The sequence below is a fragment of the Stegostoma tigrinum genome, chromosome 3 (genome assembly GCF_030684315.1).
Source record: "Stegostoma tigrinum isolate sSteTig4 chromosome 3, sSteTig4.hap1, whole genome shotgun sequence".
NCBI lineage: Eukaryota > Metazoa > Chordata > Chondrichthyes > Orectolobiformes > Stegostomatidae > Stegostoma > Stegostoma tigrinum.
The window spans coordinates 83,863,220-83,887,368 of NC_081356.1; the positions used below are offsets into that span (position 1 = coordinate 83,863,220).

The 24,149-nt window shown below is 40.5% G+C and overlaps 1 protein-coding gene across 17 annotated transcripts in view; it reads right to left on the bottom strand.

Moving 5' to 3' along the window:
- The window catches only part of ppip5k2 (diphosphoinositol pentakisphosphate kinase 2), a 249,152-nt gene that overhangs the window by 50,807 nt on the left and 174,196 nt on the right, over nt 1-24,149 (bottom strand). For 10 of the 17 annotated variants that reach the window (XM_059644714.1, XM_048527822.2, XM_059644712.1 and 7 more), the window contains 4 exons: nt 23,721-23,840; nt 22,872-22,934; nt 21,440-21,499; nt 1,048-1,188 (listed from right to left, as the gene is read on the bottom strand). In XM_059644714.1, the coding sequence (XP_059500697.1) occupies nt 1,048-1,188; nt 21,440-21,499; nt 22,872-22,934; nt 23,721-23,840 (384 nt within the window). The remainder of the gene's footprint in view (nt 1-1,047; nt 1,189-21,439; nt 21,500-22,871; nt 22,935-23,720; nt 23,841-24,149) is intronic. The other 7 variants (XM_059644720.1, XM_059644716.1, XM_059644722.1 and 4 more) reach the window with 5 other exon arrangements.

Consider the following 24,149-nt stretch of genomic DNA (forward strand, 5'->3'; position numbering starts at 1 on the left):
GATTGTGCTGAGGGAAGAACAGGACCAGCAGCTCAATGTTCTGGGGTACAGATGCGAGAGGAAGGATAGAAGGGAAAGCAAGAAATGAGATGAAGTAGTATTGTTAATTAGGGAAAACATCACAGCAGTACTCTTTCTGGGCTCCATCTCCAACTATACCACTCATTCCTTTTCACCCCCAGCCCCTGTCATCAACATCAATACTACATTTTCCTAGCTACTGTAGCTTATGAAATATAGTCACTAGATTTGAAGCTTGAACTCAGTTTTCTCTCCACAGATACTGCTAGACCTGCTAAGTTTCTACAGCAATTTCGGTTTTTGTTTCAGATCTGCAGTTCTTGGTTTTATTGGAGGATCAGCACCTTATTTTCTGCTTAGGCACTTTACAGCCTTCTGCATTCAGCACCAAGTTCAACACATTCGACAATTTCAGACCCTGAACTCTGCCCTCCATTTTGTTTCCCGACCGTCACCACTGCACTGTGCCTTTTAGTATACTACTTGTTACATCTATTCTGAACTTCTGTCTCTAGTCCATATCCATCACTACCCCTTTGCCATTTGTTTTATGAAACCATGATGTCTGTTATCCCTGCACTGAAATGTTCCTGACCTTCCCTTCTGTTCCATTCGTTTCTATGTTTTTCTATAATATAAAACCCATCACTTTCTTTATTTCTGTCTTTAATTCTGAAGTCATAGTGGGCTCAAAATGTTAACTGTGTTTCACTCACTATGCAAACTGTCAGACCTTCTAGAACAATTATTTTTCGTTTTGGACTAATTCTGTCTCATATGGAAAATTCCCTCTCTAGTACTGCCTGTGTTCTAACTTTGCAACTTAGTCGTCTACTTAACTTTAATGTGCTCATGCTCCTGCCACTTTAAACCCTGCCCAATCACAGGAACAAACTTCCATACAGAAAAGGAAATGAACTAAAGAAGTGAACTGCTGGGTAGGTGGGATTAGTCCAGTTTCTGAGTTTGTCTTTACTTTTAAATGTTGAAAATTAACACACCAAAGAATTTAAATAAGAAACTCACCTGAGGATACAGTAAAAGTCTCAGAAGGGGCATTGCTTTCAGGAATTGATGCAAGAAATTCATCCACTTGTTTCAGAGACAGAGAATTATGAAGGGTTTCAAGGGGACAGATGGAAGGCACCATCGAATAAAGCTCAAATCCTGTAATGAAACACTCTAGAATTAACAATGCAAAATATAATGCAGATTTATTAACAATATATGTATGTATTACAATTTTAGCACACAGAGTAGTTCAGGGATAATGGGAATCCTTGTCCACTACATTTTGTGGTATATCATCTTAAAGTAGTTAGACCGGTCCAGAATCTTCCATCAAGTACCAAAACCAAGACACCATTAATAATTACTGAGTCTTTTGCTTCAGATGATCTTGTTACTGCCATTTGTAAAAGAAGGCACAACAATGACTCCAGAGTTATCCTTTATAGCAACATTGGTTTCTACAACAGCATTTTAATTCACTAGATTTTTTGATGATATAACCAATGTACAGTAAGAATTAATTTGACATTTTTCCACTTATCAAAAATATTGAGAATGTATGAGATCTGTTATGTATAATTGTCATACTCAATCATCCAAGTCAGCTGTAACCCAGTACGAAACACTTTTTTCTGCTAATTATCTCAGCATGTTCTTGTAATATTTAAATTGAATGTGATTTTGGATTTTCACAAGTGAATAAAAGAAAGCATTATCTTTATATCATTAACATTTGGAATAAATGATTTAACGCTATAAACCAGATGCTCACTCAACTAACATACATAAATTACAGATGCTACAGGGTGAAAATGGCCATTCTGCCTATTATTCCATGATTTACACGGTACAACAATAGAAAGGAATGCATTTTTTAGAATGGAAAATGATTTTTTTTGACACAGGAATGAATTGCGCATTAGGAAGCATACACACAACGATTGTCAGTACGGAAAAAACAAAATGTTAAGATCCAAGGAAAATACATCACTGCAATTTCTATAACAAAAGATGTTATTTCGCCATGTCATCAAAACGGTTTGTTGCACTTCCCTTCCTTTCAGTTCATCTTTGATTGAACTTAATTATTTTAAGATTGCAAGTTATGATTTCCAAGATTCATCCTTGACCTTTTAGCACCTACTTGTGCCAGTTAATTTCCCGGAACTAAATCAAGCATAAATTGATGATTATGTGAATCAGTGAAGTAGCTAATAAATTTTATGTAATATGAAACAGCAGATAACTATTACACACTAGTGGTTGGGACAGACTGGAGCCACAGGCTGTCAGGAAAAAACAGTAGCTGAATAATTGGCCATCTTCAAAGAGAGATGGTTCAGTCAAAGTATGGTTCCTTCAAGAGGGAAACTCAGGACAAACAAAACCAGAGTTTCTCGGATGACAATGGAGACATAGGTTAAACTGAATACTGAAGGTTTAGAGGAGAGCTGAAGAAAACAAAAAAAAGGAGCAAAGAGGATTATGAGAAAAGACTGGAAAATAACATAAAAGGGAAACCCCAACATCTTCTGTATGCACATCGGTACTAGGAGGAGCCGGGCCGATTAACAACAAAATGGGATTTTCATAAAGGCAAGAGGCATGGCTGAGCTGTTAAATTAGAACTTTGCATTTGTCTTTGCCTACAATACAGATGTTATCTAGGCCATGCTGACAGGAATAGAAACTCAGTCACTAGAAAGGTTTAAAATTGTCCAAGGAAGGATTGGACAAACTATTTGTGTTTAAAGATAATAAGGTACCAAGACTGAATGGATATTTCAATGGCTATTAAAGGAAGGGACAATGGAAATTATAGAGACACTGGCAAAAAAAAATCTAATTCTTCCTGAATTTTGGGGTCTCCCTTGTATAGCAAAGGTGTTATGAAACTTTAAAGGGTTCAGAAAAGATTTACAAGCATGTTGCTAGAGTCGGATGAGTTAATCTACAGGGAGAGGCAGAATAGGCTTGGGACTATTTTCCTCGGAGCATCGGAGGCTGAGTTGTGGCTCAATAGAGGTTTATAAAATCATGATAGGGTGAATAGCCAAGGTCTTTGTCCTAGAACACGGAAGTCCAAAACTAGAAGGCATAGTTTTAAGGTGAGAGGGGAAAGGTTTAAAAGGGACCTAAAGGGCAATGTTTTCATGCAGATTGTAGTCCAGGAATGGATTAAGCTGCAGATGAAGTGATGAAGGCTGGTGCAATTACAACATTTAAAAGACATCTGGATGGGTACATGAATAGCAAGAGTTTAGAGGGACATGAGCCAAATGCTCGCAAACGGGACTAGATTAATTTAGGATGAATTGGACCGAAGCGTCTGTTTCTATCCTGTACAACTCTATCACGCAAATTGGAAACACTATGCTCCTTCTCAAAAAATACCTGTAAATTACAGCAATTGCAGACTAATGGGTTTAACTTTGTTAATAGGGAAACTTCAAGAAACAATTATTTGGGATAGAATTAATAACCACCTGGAAAAACATGGATAAATTCTTAAGTGTCAGGAAATTGTATTTAACAAGCTTGATAGACTTTGTTTTGAACAGGTTCAAGACGGCAAGGCTGTTGTTGTGACACATATGAACATGTATTCATTTATGCAATGTGGGTGTTGCTGCATGGACATGCCTTAAATGCCCTGGAAATAGTGGTGGTGAAATGCCTTCTTGAACTGTTACAGTCTATTCAGTATTGGTACCCCTGCAGTGCTGTTCTGGAGGGAATTCCAGGATCTTGCCTCAGTGGAACTGAAGAAACAGCAATGTATTTTCATATCAGGATAGTGAGTGCCTTAAAGGGCAACTTGGTGGTGTTCTCATTTATCTGTTGCCCTGTTCTTCTACATGGGTTTGGAAGGTGTTGTCTGAGGAATTTCTGCAGTGTACTTCGTAGCTGTTTCACACAGCTGCTATTGAGCATTGGTGAAGAGAGTGAATGTTTCTGGACGGTGTCAACTTCCAAGTGCTGTGGAGAGTATTGTATAACACTGACTTTTCCTTGTCGAGGATAAGCTATGGGCAGTCAGGCAGTGAGTTAGTCACTGCAGGATACTTAGCCTCTGACCTGCTTTTGTGGCCATAGCATTTATATAGATATCCCAGTTCAGTTTCAGGTCGACGATCAATTTCCTACTGGATTGAGATGGTCATTGCCTGGCATTTGTGGTGTGAATGATACTTGCCATTTATCACTCCAAACCTGTATACTGCCTTGTCCAGGTCATGCTGCATTTGGACATGGACAGTTTCAGTGTGAGGAGTTGTGAAGTGACACAATGTGTTGTGCAATCAGCAGCAAAAATCCCCACTTCTGAACTAATGATGAAACAGTAAAAAGATGACTGGATTTAGACACTTCCCTGAGGAATTCCAGCAAAGATGTTCTGGAGTTGAGATGACTGACCTTGAAAATACACAATGATCTTCTTTGATGCCACTGACTCATTTTGTTTGGACTACTTGAGGTCATACTCAGAAATCTGTTGTTTTGTCCATGTCTAAATGACAACTGCAATGAGGTCAGGAGCTGAATAACCCTGGTGTAACTCAAATTAACTAATAGCAAATGTTGCGTGAAAGACTTGTTGATGATGATTTTTCCATGACTACACTGATGATCAAAAGTAGACAGTGCTAAATGGCCAGGACATAACTAAGCAATTTCCCACATTGTCAGGGAGATGGCAATGTTGTAGCTTTAGTGGAACAGCTTGGCTTGGAATGCAGCCAAATTCTAGAGCACAGGTCTTTAGTACTGTTACTAGAACATTGTCAGGGGCCATAGCCTATCCAGTGCCTTTTGTTATTCATTGAATCATAAAATCCCTGCAGTGTGGAAGCAAGCCATTTGACCCATCATGTTCACACTGCCTCTCCAAAGAACATCCCATCCAGACCCACCACCCCCACCGAAATGCCTGTAACCCTGCGTTTCCCATGGCTAACACATCTTGCCTGCACATCCCTGGACACTATGGGCAATTTAGCATGGCCAAGGCACCTAGCCTGCACATCTTTGGACTGTGGGAGGAAATCCATACAGATAGAGGGAGAACATGCAAATTTCACATAGACTGCCATCTGAGGGTGCAAGTGAACCCAGATCCTGGCGCTGTGAGGCAGCAGTGCTAACCATGGACTGAATCAATTAGGCTCGAGACTTGGATCTGTGATGCTGGTGGCATCTGAGGGAGTCCACGATAGATTATACGCTCAGTACTGCTGGCAGATGGCTGTACTAATTGCTTCAGACTCATCTTTTTGGCTGATGTAGTTGGTTCCTCCTTCACAGAGGATGGGGCTATTTGTGGAGTCTCCTCCTCCAATGAGTTTTTTTTTTATTATCCAGCAACATTCATGATTCAATGTAGCAGAACTGCAGAATACAGATTTGATCTGCTTGTTGCAGAATTGCTTAGCCCTTCACTTGTTGCTGCTTATGATGTTTGGCCTGCAAGGTCCTGTTTAGTAGCTTTACCAGGGTTGGCACCTCATTTTAGGTATGCCTGGTGTTGCTCTGGGCATGCTTTACTGCAGGCATCATTGAACCAAGGTCGATTCTGGTTGAATCCAATTCTGCTGCTCCTGGTGGCCCATCATCTCATAGATATCTCATCCAGAGTCGCTAGATATGGTTGAAAGCTGCGGGTGGGACAAGACATATCTAATTGTGGTGATGGTGTTGTATGGGACTGTGTGGGTGTGATTGCACCAGGCTTTTTGCTTAAGTAGTCTGTATGACAGATCACCAAATTTTGGCACTATCCTCAGATATAAGAAGGACATTGCAATGTCTAAAGTTTGCAAATAGCATAAAAGTTGGTAGAATTGTGAACTGTAAACTGGACAGCATAGAATTTCGAAAGAATTGACGTGGTTGTAAATGAAGTTCAATGCAGCAAAGTGAGAGGTAATCCACTTTGGTGAACAAACTTGGACAGACTGTACAAAACAAAGGATACTATTCTGAAGGGTGTGCAGGAGCAAGGGGATCTGTATGTACATAACTCATTAATGCTGGCAGGAAAGGCTCAGAGAGTTGTGCACAAATTATACTGGGCTTCATTTAAAGGAGCACAGAGTACAAGAAGAGGGAGACTGTGACAAATTTGTAAAAGGCACATTTGTGTGTAGTTCTGGAATTCACAATACAGGAGGGATGTGATAGCACTTGAGGACATTTACCAGGATGTTGCCTGGGCTGGAGAGTTTCAGTTATGAAGAGAGATTAGACAGACTGGTTGTTTTCCTTAAAGCAGAGGAGATTGGGTGTGGGGGATAGCGGGGTGGCATGATTGAGATGTAAAGAATTATAAAAGTGTGTAGTTAGGGCAGTCAGGAAGAAACATTTCCTCTCGATGGAGGGATCAATGACCAGGGGCATTGATATAAGGTAAAGGGCAGAAGGTTTAGAGATGTGAGGGAAAAAAAATTTACTAGAGTTTGGTGGGAATTTGGAACTCATTGCCTGTAAGAGTGGTAGAGGTAGAAACTCTCTTAGCATTTAAGTATTTAGATGTGTAATTGCAATGCCAAGGCACACAAGCGTAGGGCCATGTGCTGGAAAGTAGGATGAATAGTTAGGTTTTTTTTTGCCAGCGCAGTCTAATTACTTTCTTGATTTCCCCCAACACATTCCACATTCTTGTAGGAAATCAGATGTTTTGTTCCCTTTGCACTTGTTACATATTTTTCTTTTCCTTTTTATCCAGTCTTGATTGTCCTAGACAAGCAGGAATCTCCGGGCTTATTGCTTCTACATTTCATCCTAAAAGGGAAGATGTTGGGTCTGTATGCTCTCCAGTACCTTCTGGAACACCTCCCAATGTTTGGCTGTAAATTTACCCTCAAGTAACTGTTCCCAGTCTATTTATTTTGGCCAAACACTGCCTTATTTTATCAAAATCTTCTTTTGCACATCATCTTTTTCATTTTCCATAACAAATTTAAAATGTACAGTATTGTGGTCACTGTCATTAAAACGCTCCACCACTGTCACCTCGAACACCTCTCCGGCTTCATTCCCCAGAATTAGGTACAGTACTGCACTGTCTCTTGTGGGACCATTTGCACATCGACATTAAAAAAAAACTCCCTCAGTGTACTTTTCAAGAGATCTGCCTATGATTATCCACAATGATATACTATGATTATCCCAATTAATATTAGGGTAGTTGAAATTACCTAATATAAATATCTCATTATTAGCTGTATACACCCACTGAGTTGACTATATATCTGCTCCTCAATTGCCCATGGACTATTTAGCAGCTTATTACACACTCCTAACAGTGACACTGCCTTCTTTTTATTCCTACACTACACATAAGGCCTCAGTTGACAACCCTTTCAAGATATCATCCCTTGTGTTCACGTACAAGTCTATTCAGTATTCCCTCTAGTACTTCACATTAGTGGCCGTTTGTTACATGAGACAGTTTCACGAGTTCCTTCCCAACTATTTAAACATCAAAAAGTCTTCACTGAAAACTTATCAATGGTTTGCTGGACTTTGGATTAAACAAACTGTTCATTACCACAAATTGTTCCCGGAAGCTGTCAAATGTGAATAGAAGGAAACTGCGAGACTCAAAATTGTGACAACCTAGCCAATAATACCACTTGGAAATGTTCAGACAACATTTTATAAGAATGCAATTTCGCGAAGTTTTTGCCTTTTTTAAACACTGCAAAAAGGTTTAAAGTCATCTGACAAATTTGTACCATTTATGAAAGCTTTTGTACTAAAGAACTTAGTTCCTATATTGCAAAGATCAAAACATTGCAAAAACAAAAGGTAACAATGCCAAAAACAAAATGAAAAGGTAGCAAAAGCCTGTTAGCAAAATTAACTTCACTGATTTTACTTTATTAAAACATATCAAAAAGTTATACAACTTGAGATCAGCGATAGAACTGACATTATAAATTTTTGGTCAAATATTTTAACTGCTTTCTTGAAAAGAGAATCAGCACTGATGTACCATTTCTACTTGAAGTAAAATAATCACAGAAAAAGCTGGAAGTGCAGGCATCTTTAAACGCATCTTCACTTTACACTTCTAAGGAAAACAGGTTGATTATTGCATGACTGTGTTGCTTTAATCGGGGAGGGGGTGTGGGTGGGGCTGAGGTATATAATATTTGTTGGAGGGCGATCCCATTACCTTCCCATCCACCCAAGTTTCCTCCCTGTACTACCCATATAATAATATAATGCTGAAATCAGCAAAGCACCCACCTTAACTAAATAAATAATTACATGTCAACAGAGCTTGTTTACCCCAATATTAGGCTGCACACGCAAGTGGGAGTGGAAACACCATATTATTTTCTTTAAAAAAAGTGTTTAAAATGTCAACATGGAATGGTGTACTATCTTTGGACCATCATGTGCCTACCAAACTTCCCTCCCCAACAAAAGTCCCCATGTTTTGTATTCACACGCATTTTAAACCTAAACAAGTAACCCCCTTTCCTAAAGTGCTTAGAAATCTCCATATCTAAAAGTTCTTGACTCAATATACTCCACAATTAGGCATGCATTCTCTGCAGCAACCACCAGAGTGCTCTCATTCTGCTGGATTTGTCAGTCCATCAGGGCGTTATTCCTCCCTTCATCCATCAAGTTAGTCTGCCTGCAGAATGTTATACGTGCAGGGCAGGTTTGTTTGTGAATTTTTTTTGTTTTAGGGTTGGGGGAGTGGCGAGCTATTTACCACCCCTGTAAATTTCTGCCCAGTGTTTTAATATTTATCTTTGTAATATTAGTTGTAACATATTTTTTAGAAGGAAACAATGCTGATTATATCAAGTTACAAGAGGTAATAAAGGAATCCTATCAGCACACTGTAATGTATTAATCTATCGGGATATTGGAAAACAGTTTACTGGCTCTTGAGAACAAAGATCAAGGATTATCTCAAGCTATTTTAGTGAAAGAGCACTTGATTTATAGTAGAAGGACTAAAAATTGGCTAAGTGGATGAGGAAATATCATATAAATGAATTAAATGTTTGCACATGAATTTCAAGGGGTCAGAAGTGTGTAAATAAAATTTAGAATTTCAACATTTTCAAAGTCAATATGGACTTACATAAATTGTAAACGGAGTTTTAACAGTAACTGCATTTCAAATAATTGATTTTAAAAATAAAACTAGCTACAACAGCCCTTATTCAGACTGGACAAACTAAGTAAACCATTCAATCTCCCCTTCCCCTACTGCATCCCTAAACCAGCCCAGTTCGTCCCCTCCCCCCACTGCACCACACAACCAGCCCAGCTCTTCCCCCCCCCCACCCACTGCATCCCAAAACCAGTCCAACCTGTCTCTGCCTCCCTGACCGGTTCTTCCTCTCGCCCATCCCTTCCTCCCGCCCCAAGCTGCACCCCCATCGACCTACTAACCTCATCCCACCTCCTTGACCTGTCCGTCTTCCCTGGACTGACCTATCCCCTCCCTACCTCCCCACCTATACTCTCTCCACCTATCTTCTTTACTCTCCATCTTCGGTCCACCTCCCCCTCTCTCCCTATTTATTCCAGTTCCCTCTCCCCATCCCCCTCTCTGATGAAGGGTCTAGGCCTGAAACGTCAGCTTTTGTGCTCTTGAGATGCTGCTTGGCCTGCTGTGTTCATCCAGCCTCACATTTTATCTTGGACTTCTCCAGCATCTGCAGTTCCCATTATCTCAAATCCATTCGCACATTGCATGAGATTAAGCAGATACCCATCGTATCTCTTGCTACATAGAACGTATTTGCTTTTCCTTGGCTTATATAATTGCTTACTGAAAGTAGCATATTTTTGGAAAAGGTGAGAAAATGGAAACGTTTCTAATAATTCTTAAATGACAGCAAGAAATCCAGGAGTACATGTATACAAATAGTGAAAACTGGTAATACTGGTGGGAAAAGTCTCAAAGTAGTAAACAGGATCTCATTTCTGAAAATGATATACATATTGTCAGAAGAAGAACTACAAGATATTCAAATTTCCATGAAATCTGTAAACTTAGAGATGTGAAAGTACATTATGAATTAGTAAATTGTAGTTAAGAAAAGCTTATGTTGAAGAGCAGTCAAAGCCAAAAGGATCAGGTAATATAGGGATAGTATTTGAAACAACTCTCATGCGTAAAAGAAATATTGGTTACCGAATGATAGAGGGAAAAATAGAAAATATTTGAAAGGCTCAGGATGAAGATGCAATCGATCTAAATACCAAGTCTACAATCTGCACTGACAGGTGCATAATTAATACAAGAACCTGGATTTATTACAAAGTACCTTTCACAAATCAACAAGTGCTATTAGACCAATTAACTAGTTTTGAAATGTAGTCACTGATGAGACCTAAGGAGCGCACAGCCAATTTGTGCCGTACGAGGCACAGTGGTTAGCATTGCTGCCTCTCAGCGCCCAGGACCTGGGCTCGATTCCACCCTCAGGTGACTGTGTGCAGTTTGCACATTCTGCCCGTATCTGTGTGGGTTTCCTCTGGGTATTCCAGTTTCCTCCCTCATGTCCAAAGATGGGCAGGCTAGGTGGATTGGCCATGCTAAATTTCCCATTGTGCTCAGGGATATGTAGATTTGGCGCGTTATAGGGGGATGAGTCTGGGTGGGCTGCTGTGAGGGTCGGTGTGGACTTTGTTGGGCCGAAGGGCCTGTTTCCACCCTGTAGGGATTCTATGAAGAAGAAGTCTCATGAAATGACTGGAATATTTTGATGTTGTCACTTAAGAGGTAAATGTTTCCAAAACAATGAGAAGGAATTGCCTGCTTATCTTTTGAATTGCAGTTGCATGGGCCACGCAAAATGGCAGAATCAGATAATATACCAGGAATGCTGGGAAATCAAGTATCACAGATACCAAAGTATATGTGCAAAGGTACTGAAATAAACAAGCTGCAGACAGCACTGTACACAACAGACTAAACCCATTCATCAGGACAATAAGAAACACTGAGCTGAACAAAGGGACACCTCACACCCCTATCTGGGAACGTACGTGTCCTTGACACTTTCAGAATGGAAGACCAAAGACTCCCCCCTCCCCCCACCCGCCCACTCCACCAACAACATGGCACTGCCTGAACAGTCTGCTCAATCAGGGTAATTGATTCCTGATCGATCCATTTGCAGAAACGTCTGAGGATTAGGATCACTGAAACAGCACGCTCGGGAGTGGCAACTTGAGACCAACCACTCTAAGAGGCGGCACCCCTGGGACCAGGCATGTGAGAACTTCAATCCCACAGACTCAACTCACAATGAGGCATGGGTTCTGAGGAGAATGGCCCGTGCGTGGAAAAAAGAAGTCTACAATCTTAATAAAAATAAAACAGAGAAGGGAGAGAAAATCCTTTCTTTCCAAGACTCCAACCATGGTCCAGTATGGAGAAATGAAGGAACAGAAGGTAATCCTTATCAAAGGAGCTCAACTCCGCCTCGCACAGCCACAAGGAGAGATAGAGGAGTACCGCAGAGGAGCACATGGCAGCCAGCGCAATGCCACCACTGTGGGTGCCCAGGACGCGATGTGCGAGAATGTAGAGCCCCCACACAACCACACTTGCAACCAAAGGGACCACTAAACGTGACAGGAACAAGGAGTAATAGAGGGAGGCACCAACTCTCATTAGAAGGTCCCATTTGGCAGGCTTCGGTCCATGCCAGGGATTCTGGCTAATCCCCACCCCTGAATTACGAGGCATCCGTATAACGATGTCAAGCCCCTGCCTCCCCAGTATGGGTCTGCGACACCAAGTGAGATAGTGTAGGTAGATCAGTAGTCGATGACAAGGTAGGAGGCTGCTCTGTAGAACTTCTTTGGGATCCCACACAACCCCAAGATATACCCTGGAGAATCACAGGAACTGTTCTAAACGGATTTACTGACCATGCGCAGGAGGGGTACATTACTGGACCTATGGAATTTAAACTCAGCGACATTACATGCCACGACCCTGCTATCTTAGTTAACCTTCCCCAGATGCAGAACACATCCTCAGAGTCGATTTCATGACTAGGTGTAAAGTTGCTGTTGATCCAGCAAATTCCTGCAAATGGAAGATGCCCCAGATTAGTGAGGCGCCACCTATCATCTCAATAGGAAATTACGTTAATCAGATCAGTTCAATAGAGTGTTTTGGTTCAATCCCCTAACAATGACTAAGGATATGGTAATGCAAGAAGTGATTATAAGACACAAAGGGGTATTCGCCGAGCATAAACATGACTGTGGGTGTATACCGGGAGAGGTGAGAATCGAGGGGCCAGACCTGAAACTGCAAAAAGAATACGACTTCCCCAGACAGGTAGAGGGGTTGGTAGCCAAAGTAATTGACAGTCTTTTCTAAATAGGAGTGATGTGACCTGTAGCCTCCACTAATAATGCTCCAAATTTGGCCTGTGAGGAAGCTAGATGGCTCATGGTGTTTAACATTGACTACTGGGAACTCAATAAAGTCAACCCCTCACTGCACTGGTAGTAGCCACCAGCCCAGCCACAATAATGAGGCAAGCCCGCAAGCAAAATACATCAACTGTACTTGATATTAGTAACGGTTTCTGGTCCATACCCTCATATCGGTCCTGTCAGTATAAATTTGCGTTTACCTTCCAGGAACAACAGTATACCTGAACCGGTTTATGCCAAGCATTCCATAACTCACCCTCGATTTTCCACAGACAGTTAGCCAAGGCATTAGAGAAGTTTTCCTGCCCTGATTGCCTATACAATACGTAGATGACCTACTCTTACAAACTGTAACAAAGGAAGAACACATCCAATTCCTAGATGAATTACTCAACTTCTTGCACGTTGGAAAACAAACCCGAAAAAGTTGCAGATTCTACAGCATAGGATTACATATTTGGAAACAATAGTCACCTATAGAAAAACAGAGATAGACCAAAAGCACAGCTCTCACTTCCTTGAGATGTTAGTGCACTCCAATCTTTCTCGGGTCTACTGGAATACTGCAGGAACCACATCGAAGTGCTTGCCACCAAAGCAACCCCATTCACAGAGTTACTGAAAAAGAATGCTGCCAGGAATTGGACATCCCAACATACAAAGGCAGTGACTGACTTAATGCATGCCTTCGCAATAACACCAGCTTTGCTAGTTCCCCACCCTAACTTACCATACACCCTAGAAATTGCTGCCACAGACCGTACAATAGGTGCCAGTCTGCTACACAAATGACACAGTAGGCTACGACCAGTGGCTCACGCCTCTAGTGTCCTATAGCCTGTGGAACAAGGGTTTTCAATGTGTGAACACCACCTCCTCACAGTCTTTTGGGCAGTCCAGTTCTTTGAATATATCATTGGTTTAAGTGCTGTAACTATCTTAACTGAGCACACCCCAATCCAGTTCCCGCTATACAGCCGAATCAAAAATGGCTCAGTGAGCCAGACCCGAGCCGCATGATGGACTCTGCTGCTTCAAGGTCAGAAAATCTCAGTCAAACATACCAAAGTGCCCATCTTCCTCACTGATATCCTAAATTTTGGGTGACTGCCAAATAATAACAGCAAAACACCCTACTGGCTCTTTCATCCCAAAGTAACAGGACAGTCAAAGACAAGGCAAAAAGACAGACAAGTAGAAACTACAGTCATAATCTATGCAGAGAGGCAGTCATATAACAAGGCCGGTCGCGCGTGCGTGTGTGTGTGCGCGCGTCATTGAATTCACTTTAAAATTACCCAGCCACCCACGTGCCCAAGCTGCAGAACTAGCAGGTGTAGCCTATGTGGTCTGCCGTCTCAATCTGTTCCCTCCACCCACACACATTTACTCTGATACCATGTTTGTACGCAACAGCCTTACAGAACTTTTATCATTAGGGAAGCAAGAGGTTTTATTCCCGCCAATGGGAAACCCCTACCTTCCATCAGCCCCATTATTAAAATACATATTACAGGCCACTGGTGAAACGAGATATGGCATAATCAAAGTTAGAAGCCACCACAAAACATCCCCAGAAGACAACCACAAAGCGGATGAGATAACAGAGTGTGGAGCCGACGTCAGCTTTCCTGTTCCTCTGATGCTGCCAACCCTGTTGTGTTCCTCCAGCTCCACATTGTGTTATCTGTGACTCCAGCATCGACAGTCCTTACTACCATAAAGCGGCCGAATTAGCGAAGAGAGGTGCTCATGTAGGAGAATTCTGCCAACCACCCAAAGGATAGCAGGTAAATGCGATCACTGTGAGCCAAACAAACATAGAGGGCCTTAGGCAAGCACAATGCCACGATGATTCCTTAAAACAGATTTCAGGAGTTTATCTAGGTGCTTATGATAAGTGGAAAAGTTCCTTACAAATACAGGATGGATTAGTTCTAAAAGCGGGAGTTTATGTAGTTCCGATTCAAGTCAGAAATCAGATCATATGCCAATACCATGACGGGCTTGGACACCAGGGAATTGAAGCCACTGCTGAATGACTGAAAGAACTGTATTGGTAGCCCGAGTTACATAAGGGTGTAGCACACTGCACAGAAGATTGCCCAAAATGATCCAGACAGGTATACCCAAATGGAGAATTGAGGCATACCATCCAGTGGAAAGGCGCTGGATGAACCTACAGATTGATTATATAGGTCTCCTTCCACTAAGTAGGAATAGTAATCATAGATACATTCACAAAATGGGTTGATGCTTTTCCTGTTAAGACCAATACGGCCAAAACAACCACATAAATCCTAACACAACAGGGATTTACAAGATGGGGTTTATCCTGCAGTATCAAGACAGATCAGCGAAGTTATTTCACTGGCGAAGTCATCCAGAATATGAGGACTCTGATTGGTATCAAACAGAAATTCTATACTGCATACCACCCCCAATTTAGTAAGGTATGGAAAGGATGAATTGTACCCTAAAAGGGACGATTAGGAAGACGGTGCAGCAGAACAATAAAACCTGGCACACAGTACTTCCATTTGTTCTTATGAAGGTGCGTAACACCATCTCAAGATCCACAGGGTTCACCGCTCATACCCTAATGACAGACCGACCCCTGCGAATGGCTCAACTACCTGTTCAGACTTGACCTCAGAGAGCCTGCTCTCACCCACAAAAAGCAGCGCAGCAGTTCACCAAAAATATCAAGGCCATGCAGTTAGCAGCAGCTGTCAGGTTAGGAACCAAAAAGAAATTAAGTAAGGCTTACTTTGACAGTAAAGTTAACCCTGTCAATTATTTTTTAGAACTACAGGTGATGTCACAGATATACAACCCTAGTTCCTTCCTTTCCTGTAAATACTCAGATCGCCACACTGTGGTCAATAAGTCCCTTGGAATACAAGGTTCTACTAGCCACAGGATAGACCAGGTGTACCACGTAAACCATTGTGAGTCTATAGCAGTCAACACAGCCGCTGTCACCACCTTAAAAAAGGTATGGCAGTTGACATTTCCCTAGAGCAGGCGACAAGGCCAAGGACACCATCCGATACTTCCTCTCAGCTGGACCCCACCCCTGACAAAATTTAGACCCTGCCATCACTAACATCTTCTGCAGCTCCAATGAGTAACAGAGCCTTGGATGACCTACCTGACTTACCAGAGGACTTGATTTCTCCATCCAATTGGAACAACGTGACACAGTCCAGACACACCAGAACTTTCCGATAATTCCCCAATAGACAAGGACATATAAAGGCTCCTTAAAACTGCAGATGGTATATCCACACCATGGATATGAGACAATGCTAAGAGACTAGTGTGGACAAGGGAAAAAACAAACAGAACCGGCCTGTCAGGTAGAGCTCTTTAGCGTTATCAGCATCATCACTGGGGGGAATGACAGCACACAAAAACTTGGGAACTGGAGAATACAATATTATTGGACCCACAGAGACAGAGGATTCAGAACAAACTGATGAGTCTCTGTTGGGTGCTGATTCAATGAATATATTGAGTCATTAACCCAGAGGATGAAACGATTCCCAGTGACCACCCCAAGCAAGGTACAACTGTTTCTGATGGTTGGCATTTGTACGCAATTCACACTTCTGTATACATTCCCGTAAATTCTAATGGGATTAACCACAATTGCTTGTTTACACCTGAATTAAATATAGATGTTCATTCAAAAAATGGGGGAAGGGTTACAGCATGTGCATTGCACATGTTATAAACTATTCTGATATTAAACAAAGGTAACAACAGAAGTGACTTTCATCTTCCCCCAGGGCAACCATGAGCACACAAAACTTAATCAGGATCTACTTCATTGGGATCATCATCATCACCGGAAGCAGCACACAAGAAACACTGGACAGACCAAAGTATATGTACTCAGGATACTAATAGTTTGGCCCATCAGACGCAGGTGTATGGGAGGATGGTGTGTTATGGGTACATCCCAATAAAAGTATAATGTTCAGGTGGTACAACCTATGGGTAGTATATAGGAAAATGAATGGGAGCTCAAATGATTGCTACATGAGTGTAGAAATCACAGGTGATTGGTGAGGATTCTCAAACAATGGGTGCCCCGAGATAAGGTGCTTAGCAAGCAGCCCAGAAAAGGGATTAGAAAACAGACAGTGATGCCCTGGAAACTCAGAGGGGAAGTTTGATCTGTATGAGATTAGGAATAGCCGAAAACCAGCTACAGAGGCCACCCAATCTGTGTCCCCTGAAATCACCCCTGTCCATGAAACAGGCTAGTTTTAAAACCTATGGGAAAAATCTTATATGACAATGTTTGCCATGAATTGGTACGTCTGGTGGAAAATTTAGCGGGGACTCAACTGCCAGAGTGGTAGTCCCCCCAAACTTAAAAGACACATCTCCGATTGACCTGTAGATTGTTGGGATGAGAGATAGTGACAAATGAAGGGAAGACCAAACCTAGAAAGGATAAGCAACTGACAAGAGAAATACTGAATAACTTAGCAACAGTATATGGGCATGAGTATAACCATTAATGCCCTTGATTTGGCCAACCTGGACTAGAAACTCAGGGTCCTGATCCAAAAAGTAAAACAGATTTTAGACACAATTAATGAGAATAGTCAGCAGGATGCTGAAGGTTTGGAAGGAAGTCAGTAGCTTTGTGGTAGCTGTGTTGGAAGGATATGCCAAAACAATCAGATAATAAAAGGGAAACTGGAAGATGACAGCAGGCAACAGAAGCAGACCCTGTGGAGCATATATTGGCAGTGGATGATAGAACTGTTGAGAGAGAATCTTGATCAGGTTAGTCAGGGACAGGTTCCATACTGAATCAGCAATAAACAAATAGAGCATTTATTTAAAGGAAAAAAATACCCTGGATTATCAGGCTGTCAACTCAGGCAACTGACCAGAGTCTGGTTCAATGGCAACTGTAAACAGACTTGTGGGTCAGCATTAGGGATGGTACTAGGTCTCCCAATAATCATGAACAATGGGACTGGACTAAGTAGAAAACAGGCACTATTCAAGAAGGCCTATGCTTAGATATGACGGCACCTTGTCATAAACAGTGGGGAAGGAAGGGATGCTCACAGGCACCACTCTGGATGGATGTTGACAGATTAACATGGTGAAAACATGCCCATATCCAGTTTATTTGAATGAACATGCACTATGTGGCTTCAAGACAAACACCAGTCTAAAGTGTCTCATAGAGGCTCGCAACCTGGACACTGACATAACCCAGGTAACCAATCTAGGGGAAAGGGAACTTCACCATACAACCTCACTTAGCACATACCAGTATGGGTCGGCAAAATGTGGTGTCACCAACACCACTTTCTGTATTAGGCCACCCACACCGCCAAGGTAGGCCTAATTCAGCTGAGGGAAAGGGTGGAATTTAACACAAGTGAGGAACTCCGGCAAACTCTGGGAGAATACCTGGAGACATACGACACTGGTCTCAAACCTCTACCAGAGGAGTTACACCAAATCTGAACCCAGTTGGTCATAGCCCATAGTACATTCACCAAGATAATTGGGCAGGCCAATGATGTAAAAGAACCAATAAAAGAAATTAAAGTTATGACCTGGTGGAAGGATTTCTGGGACTGGGCTCCAACATACAAATCCATCCCCGGGTTCATCTCATGTCACATTTGTCTGTTCTGTTAATCCTGGTTACCCCAATATACCTCATCATCGTCACCGTCTAAGTCACCCGGTGGAAAAGAAAACTGTTGCAAAAACTACATATAGAGACCTTACTCAATTCATGGTCTCCATGAGCCTATTAAAAAAGCACCTTATCACAACACTATTTTTATATGTTCTTTCATTGAAATTACCTAAGTCTATAGACTAATTGTTACTACACAATTGATTATATCAAGTCTGTAAATTAATTACATCAAATTTGTAAGTCAGTTAGCCAGGCATTTTACTTGCATCAAATCACTATACATTACATATCTAATAGTCGTCCTAAAGCATATGGTTTTGTGAGATAATGTATTGTGGGCTTTTTTTTAAACCTTTGTATCATAAAAGTCCTCTTTACTGATCCATTCTCAAGTGCTCCATATTTACACCTACTGTGTTCTTGTTCATTCAAAACCTTTTACTTTATTTACTTCTAGTTTACCACTCTTGCTTGATTAGTTAAATTTGAATTCTGATGTTCTACTAATATAAAGTCTGATGATGTTGCTTTATCTCAGTTACATGTCATTTCCTAACATGCAATCTGTAAGAGTTTATTTGTTTGACTGTATGTTGTACTTAGCTTGAGCTCAAACGATCTAATCGTCACCTCACAGAAATTGGTCTGTGATCATGTGATCCATGACGCTTTGCGATCAGGATCAATCAAGAGGGAGGAAGTATAGCCAGATGAACCACTCAAGATGGCAGAATCGGATAATACAACAGGCATGGTGGGAAAACAAGCTAAGCATTGGCCAAAATATCTGTGCAAAGATTCTGAAACAAACAAGCTGCAGAACCAGATAGGCAGGCCGCAGCTGCAGACAGCACAGGACACTCTGACTTAGCCGATTCACCAGGACGATAGGAAACATCAAGCTGAACGAAGGGACACCTCACACCCCTATCTGGGACTTACGTGTCCCTGACACCTTCAGAATGGAGGACCAAAGATCACCCCACCATCTGAATGGTCTGATCAATCAGGGAAATCGATTCCTGATCAATTCATTGAGAGGATCTTCAATTCCCACCAAAGAGGTGCAGAAACATCTGAGGATTAGAATTACTGCAACAGTACGCTCGTGAGTGGCAACTCGAGACTAACCACTTTACGAAGAGGCACCCTGGGGCCACCAGGAGAGGAAGGCTGAACGACCATAACCACGTGGATCAAGGCCAAGGTCTAGTGCGGTAATGTTTCATCATTCCAAGTGAAGTTAAAGTACAAGATACTGACTTAGATTTACAATATTCATTGTCAGATTTATTGTATTAATTGTCAGACTGTAGCATACTCGTTATTAATAGTACTAATTCTAACTGATAGAGATCATTTCATATTGCTATTAAGAGTCAAATCACAGTTCTTCGCAGGATATACAGGCTAAATATACTGTGTCGAGAGCGCAACAGAATTGTGCCATGTAACAGCCTTAGTTTAATATCTCATCTCCAAAACAGAACTCTGATTTAGTTCTCAAGTGTCTGAAGAGAGACCTGAGCCCATTATCTTCTGACTGAAAGGGAAAAGCTGTAGCCATGAGCCACGGTCACTACTAAATTGTACTGATCCCCAATTAGCTTTTTGTTCTATAACATTAAAACTAATGAAATACTGTCCTCAATGTTTCAAGAACCTTTCTGGTTTTTATGAAAATTTGAAGGTAAATACTCTCCTTTAGGAGGAACTGTCAGACGAGATAGAAGTGGCCTGTCAGCTCCCAAACCTGGGTGGCATCAGGGAAGTACAACAATGAGAAAAAAGTGGAAATATAAAGGAACAATGTCCCAAAGATGTTGTCTTTACTCCTAAAACTGGAGAATTCCTTTTTCTGCGAAAGTTGGATAATATGGGGGTATTTCATTCTTAAGACTATACTGTCCTTAAACCTGAAAAGACTCAACTGTGTTTGAATCCATGATCCAATGATAACCAACCATATAACAAATTGTATTTATACAATGCCTTTATTGTAGTAAGGCATCCTCAGGGAGACTTACAAAAGTTTTATCAAATAAAATTTGGCACTGAGCATAAAGAGATATTAAAACAATCAACAGCTTGGTCAAAGAAATACGTAAATTTTATAGAAAAAATTGTTTGAGAGGTGGAGTGGTTTAGGTTGGGGATTTCAAACTTTGGGGCCTTAGCAGATGGCAACTAGGTTGCCAGCTGTGTTGAGATTAAAACTGGGGATGCCTGATAGGCCAAAATTACATGTTCGGGCAGCAGGCAATTATAAAGCTAGGGTGAAGCTATGGAGGTATTTGAGAATGGGTATAACAATTATGTTGTTAAGTGGGAGCCAACTTGTGTCAGCCAGGACAGCATGAATGGAACTCGGTATGAGTTAAGACACAGACATAAGTTTGCATGATATTAGGTTTGCAGAGGGAGGAAATTGCTAGGCTGTCAACAATGGCTGATCCAGAGGGAAAAGATGTATAAATTAGGCCTTCAGCAGCAGATAAGCTGAGTTGTGATGGAATTAAACAATGTTACAGAAGTGGGAATGGATCAGATTCTGATGATAATCCTGGATCTAATATGACACCAATTTTGCCAGCATTCTGATTCAGTTTTAGACAGTTAGGGAGACAAATGAATTTGGTGGTGGGAGAATAGAATTTTGTGATGGAATAAAAATATTTGGAACTTCAGAGTTCCTAATGTTTAGTTGGAGCAGATTATTTTCATTCCATACTGTATTTTGTTCAAACAATGTGTCAATTTAGAGACAGCAGAGACAGGTCAAGAAAGGTGGTAATGTGGTAGAGCTTGGTATCATCAAAATATGTAGGGAAACTCATATTATGCCCAATCATAGATCTAAATGGGTGGATTTTAAATAAGTTCAAATCTTGTGTTTTTTGGGCAATACAAATGAAAGGCATTACTTAGATGAAAAACTGTAGGAGGAAAGGACAAATTCTTTTAGATAAACTATTTCATTTTCTAGGTGAAAAAGGTTAAAACTGCACATAGATCTTAGAACAGTATAGCACAGGAACAGGCCCTTTGACCTATCATGTCTTCGCCAATCATGAGGCCATTCTAAACTAATCCCATCTGCCTGCATGTGGCCCATTTCCTTCTACTCCCTGCTTGTTAATGTGTCTATCTAAATGCCACTTAAACTTTGCAAACATACTTGCTTAAACTTTGTTAAAATATCCACACATGATTCAGGTGATTGGAAAACATTTTAAAATTGAAAATGGTGGGCCATGACAGAGTAGATCACAATCCAACCTTTTATGAAGTGTGTTTGAGCTGAAGATTCTTCGTAAGACAGATCCACATTTTCAGTCGCTTTAAAATAAAATAGGGAAACCTAATCAAACCCAGAGTACCTGTACACTATCAACTTCATGCGACAGGAACAGCAATAGAACTAAAAATGCTTAAACTAAAAGTTACCATTCCTTTAACAGGAAAAGCAATGAACAAATATTGTCATGAGCATCTGTGCAAAGACAAGAGTTAATTCAAATTCTTCTTTTCATTCAGATTTTTTGTTTTGAAGAAGGACACTACACGGTACATATCTTGAGCCAAATTTAGCTGTGAAACATGTATGTCATTCACTTTATTGTACTTGAACCGTTTTGGCGATTACATGTAACAGGAGCATCTAGAAAAGGTAGTGGCTATTATTTGTATGTGTAAGTTCTGTATTATCACCCTCTATAATTTTTTAATAGCATATCTTACACACAATCAATCATAAATGAGACTAGATGAAAAATACTGTCATCTGTAGGCACTTTACATAAGGGTTTTCTACTGGTGCTAACTGTTCAATAACAACAAGAACCTAGGTTTACGGAGAAATCAATGTATGTTTATATATACTGAATGCTACAAAAAGAGTGATCTTAGGTGGGATGGTTGTGGAAAGGTGTCATAGTTAATGTAGTCTTACATGCACCCTGAAGAAACCAAGCTTCATGGAGCAATTTTTTAAGTATCATGTAAATTCCTCTAAGCTGAGATGCTAGATTTCTAATGGTTGTACTGATAAGGGATAAAAACAGATCCTAGAATAGAAATACCATTCATGTAGTTGCCCCCAACATTTAGAATTGAATTTTTAAAAATCCATTATTCACTTTTTTATCATGTGAAACTTAAAATAAATGTTATAAATTGCTTTGAAGACTTGATATTAAAATATGAAACCATGAAACTACTAGTATGTTTAGAATAGTCTGTATATGCAACACCGATGTATAAGCTACACTTAATTATTTAATGTAACACTGATATATCCTTAATAAATAATATGCAAAGAATAAATAGAAAGATGGCAATGCAAAATGGGTTAAAAATGTAATTAGTACAGATTTATGGTAAAACGTATTACAAGATGACCCCTTAATAAATTAAAATGAATTATTTTAAACCTAACAGACTGTCACTTGTACAAAACAAGAACCATTTCCGCATACAACACAAAAATGGTTAAGTATGATACGTGTTTTAATGAGAAGGAGAAAAGGTTTAGAGGGAAGGGGTAAAATAAATCATTCTGCAATCCCATGGAGCCCAATTCCAAGAGATATGTCTAATTGAAGGAAAAGGCAACACGAATGGTATTAGAAGTTTGCATCCAACATTACAAATAAAAAGGGATGAAGCAAAGGATAATCTTTGCAGGAGAGGGGATAAAAAGCAAACATACCATTGGTTGGGTGTCGAGCAAATGAGATAGAAAATCTTTTTACAGCAGAACTGCGTGTGGCGTCTGAGAAAGAGAAAAACAGGTACCTGAAATTTATAACAGCTAGCAGAACAGGGTTTTGTTTTAAGAAAGAGTTAAAGTTAGGCTGCATGCAGGATTGTTTAGAGGGAAAAAGAACTCACGGGGAGTAAGTGCCACTGTTAAAGACCCCTTGGCTAATACTGACTGTTACGTGCATATTATAATTAAATATTGTGCATAAAGTAATGAATTGCAAGATCAACAGATTTAAGCAGTTGGTGGTACATAGAGAGCACTTCACCATTTCTTGTTCCTTCCCCCCAGTTCTTATATACCCTTTCCAAATCACCATTATGCCTCAAAGTAAACCTTTGAAAGAAACTTGGAATTACTGGCCAATCTAATAAATTCGTTTTACATTCTAACGTAATCAAATTCTTGATCACTAGTTTTGAGTTTTACAAATTATTGCTGCAAGGTGATTGTTTCGTTAACATATTCCAATAACAAGTACTGTAACTCAACAGGGATGCTATGTATTAAATTTTATAACTGGTTGACAGTTATTTGTGCAAATACCAAAAAATGTGACCATTTAAAGGTTACAAACTGATAACCTTTTACAGCTGAGGTGCATACATGTACCTGATGTAAATGAACACTTCAGTGTAAAAACTGCACCCGAAGCATAGATTAGCAGTCCAAATATGGCACAGACTGGTTTTTCAGCTTTTCAAAGGAAGGCACAGGATTTGGTTGTTCTCATCACAGAATTTCTATTTCTGACAAAATGACGACAGATTTGTCTGTGGTGTTGTGTGCACATACCATCAAAGTAGCCAGATGATGTCAGCTTTTTACGATGCGCACGAGCATAATCCTGTAGGTTAGGTGCACTCGAGGAACCCCCAAGCACAGTAGTGCTAAACAGGCCTGCACACTGAGACCCTAATGGGAGTTAGAGAAAACACATACAAACCGGGTGCTCTTTGTTCCTGAAGAGGGATACATGCAACATGCCATAAAATTATGACAAAATCAATATCTACTGTTATTAGTAGGGAAAATACATCCATTATTAGACAATACTTTATGCAGACACATCGGTTTATAAAGCTAAGACCTATAGATACTGACGAGTTAAATGATCTCACCACTTAAAAAAGCTCTAATTTTTTTTAGGTAATTCATGCAAAACATTCCTTCCTTTCTCACCCTCCATATCACCATTTAAAAGTGTGTAGAAATTATATTGTA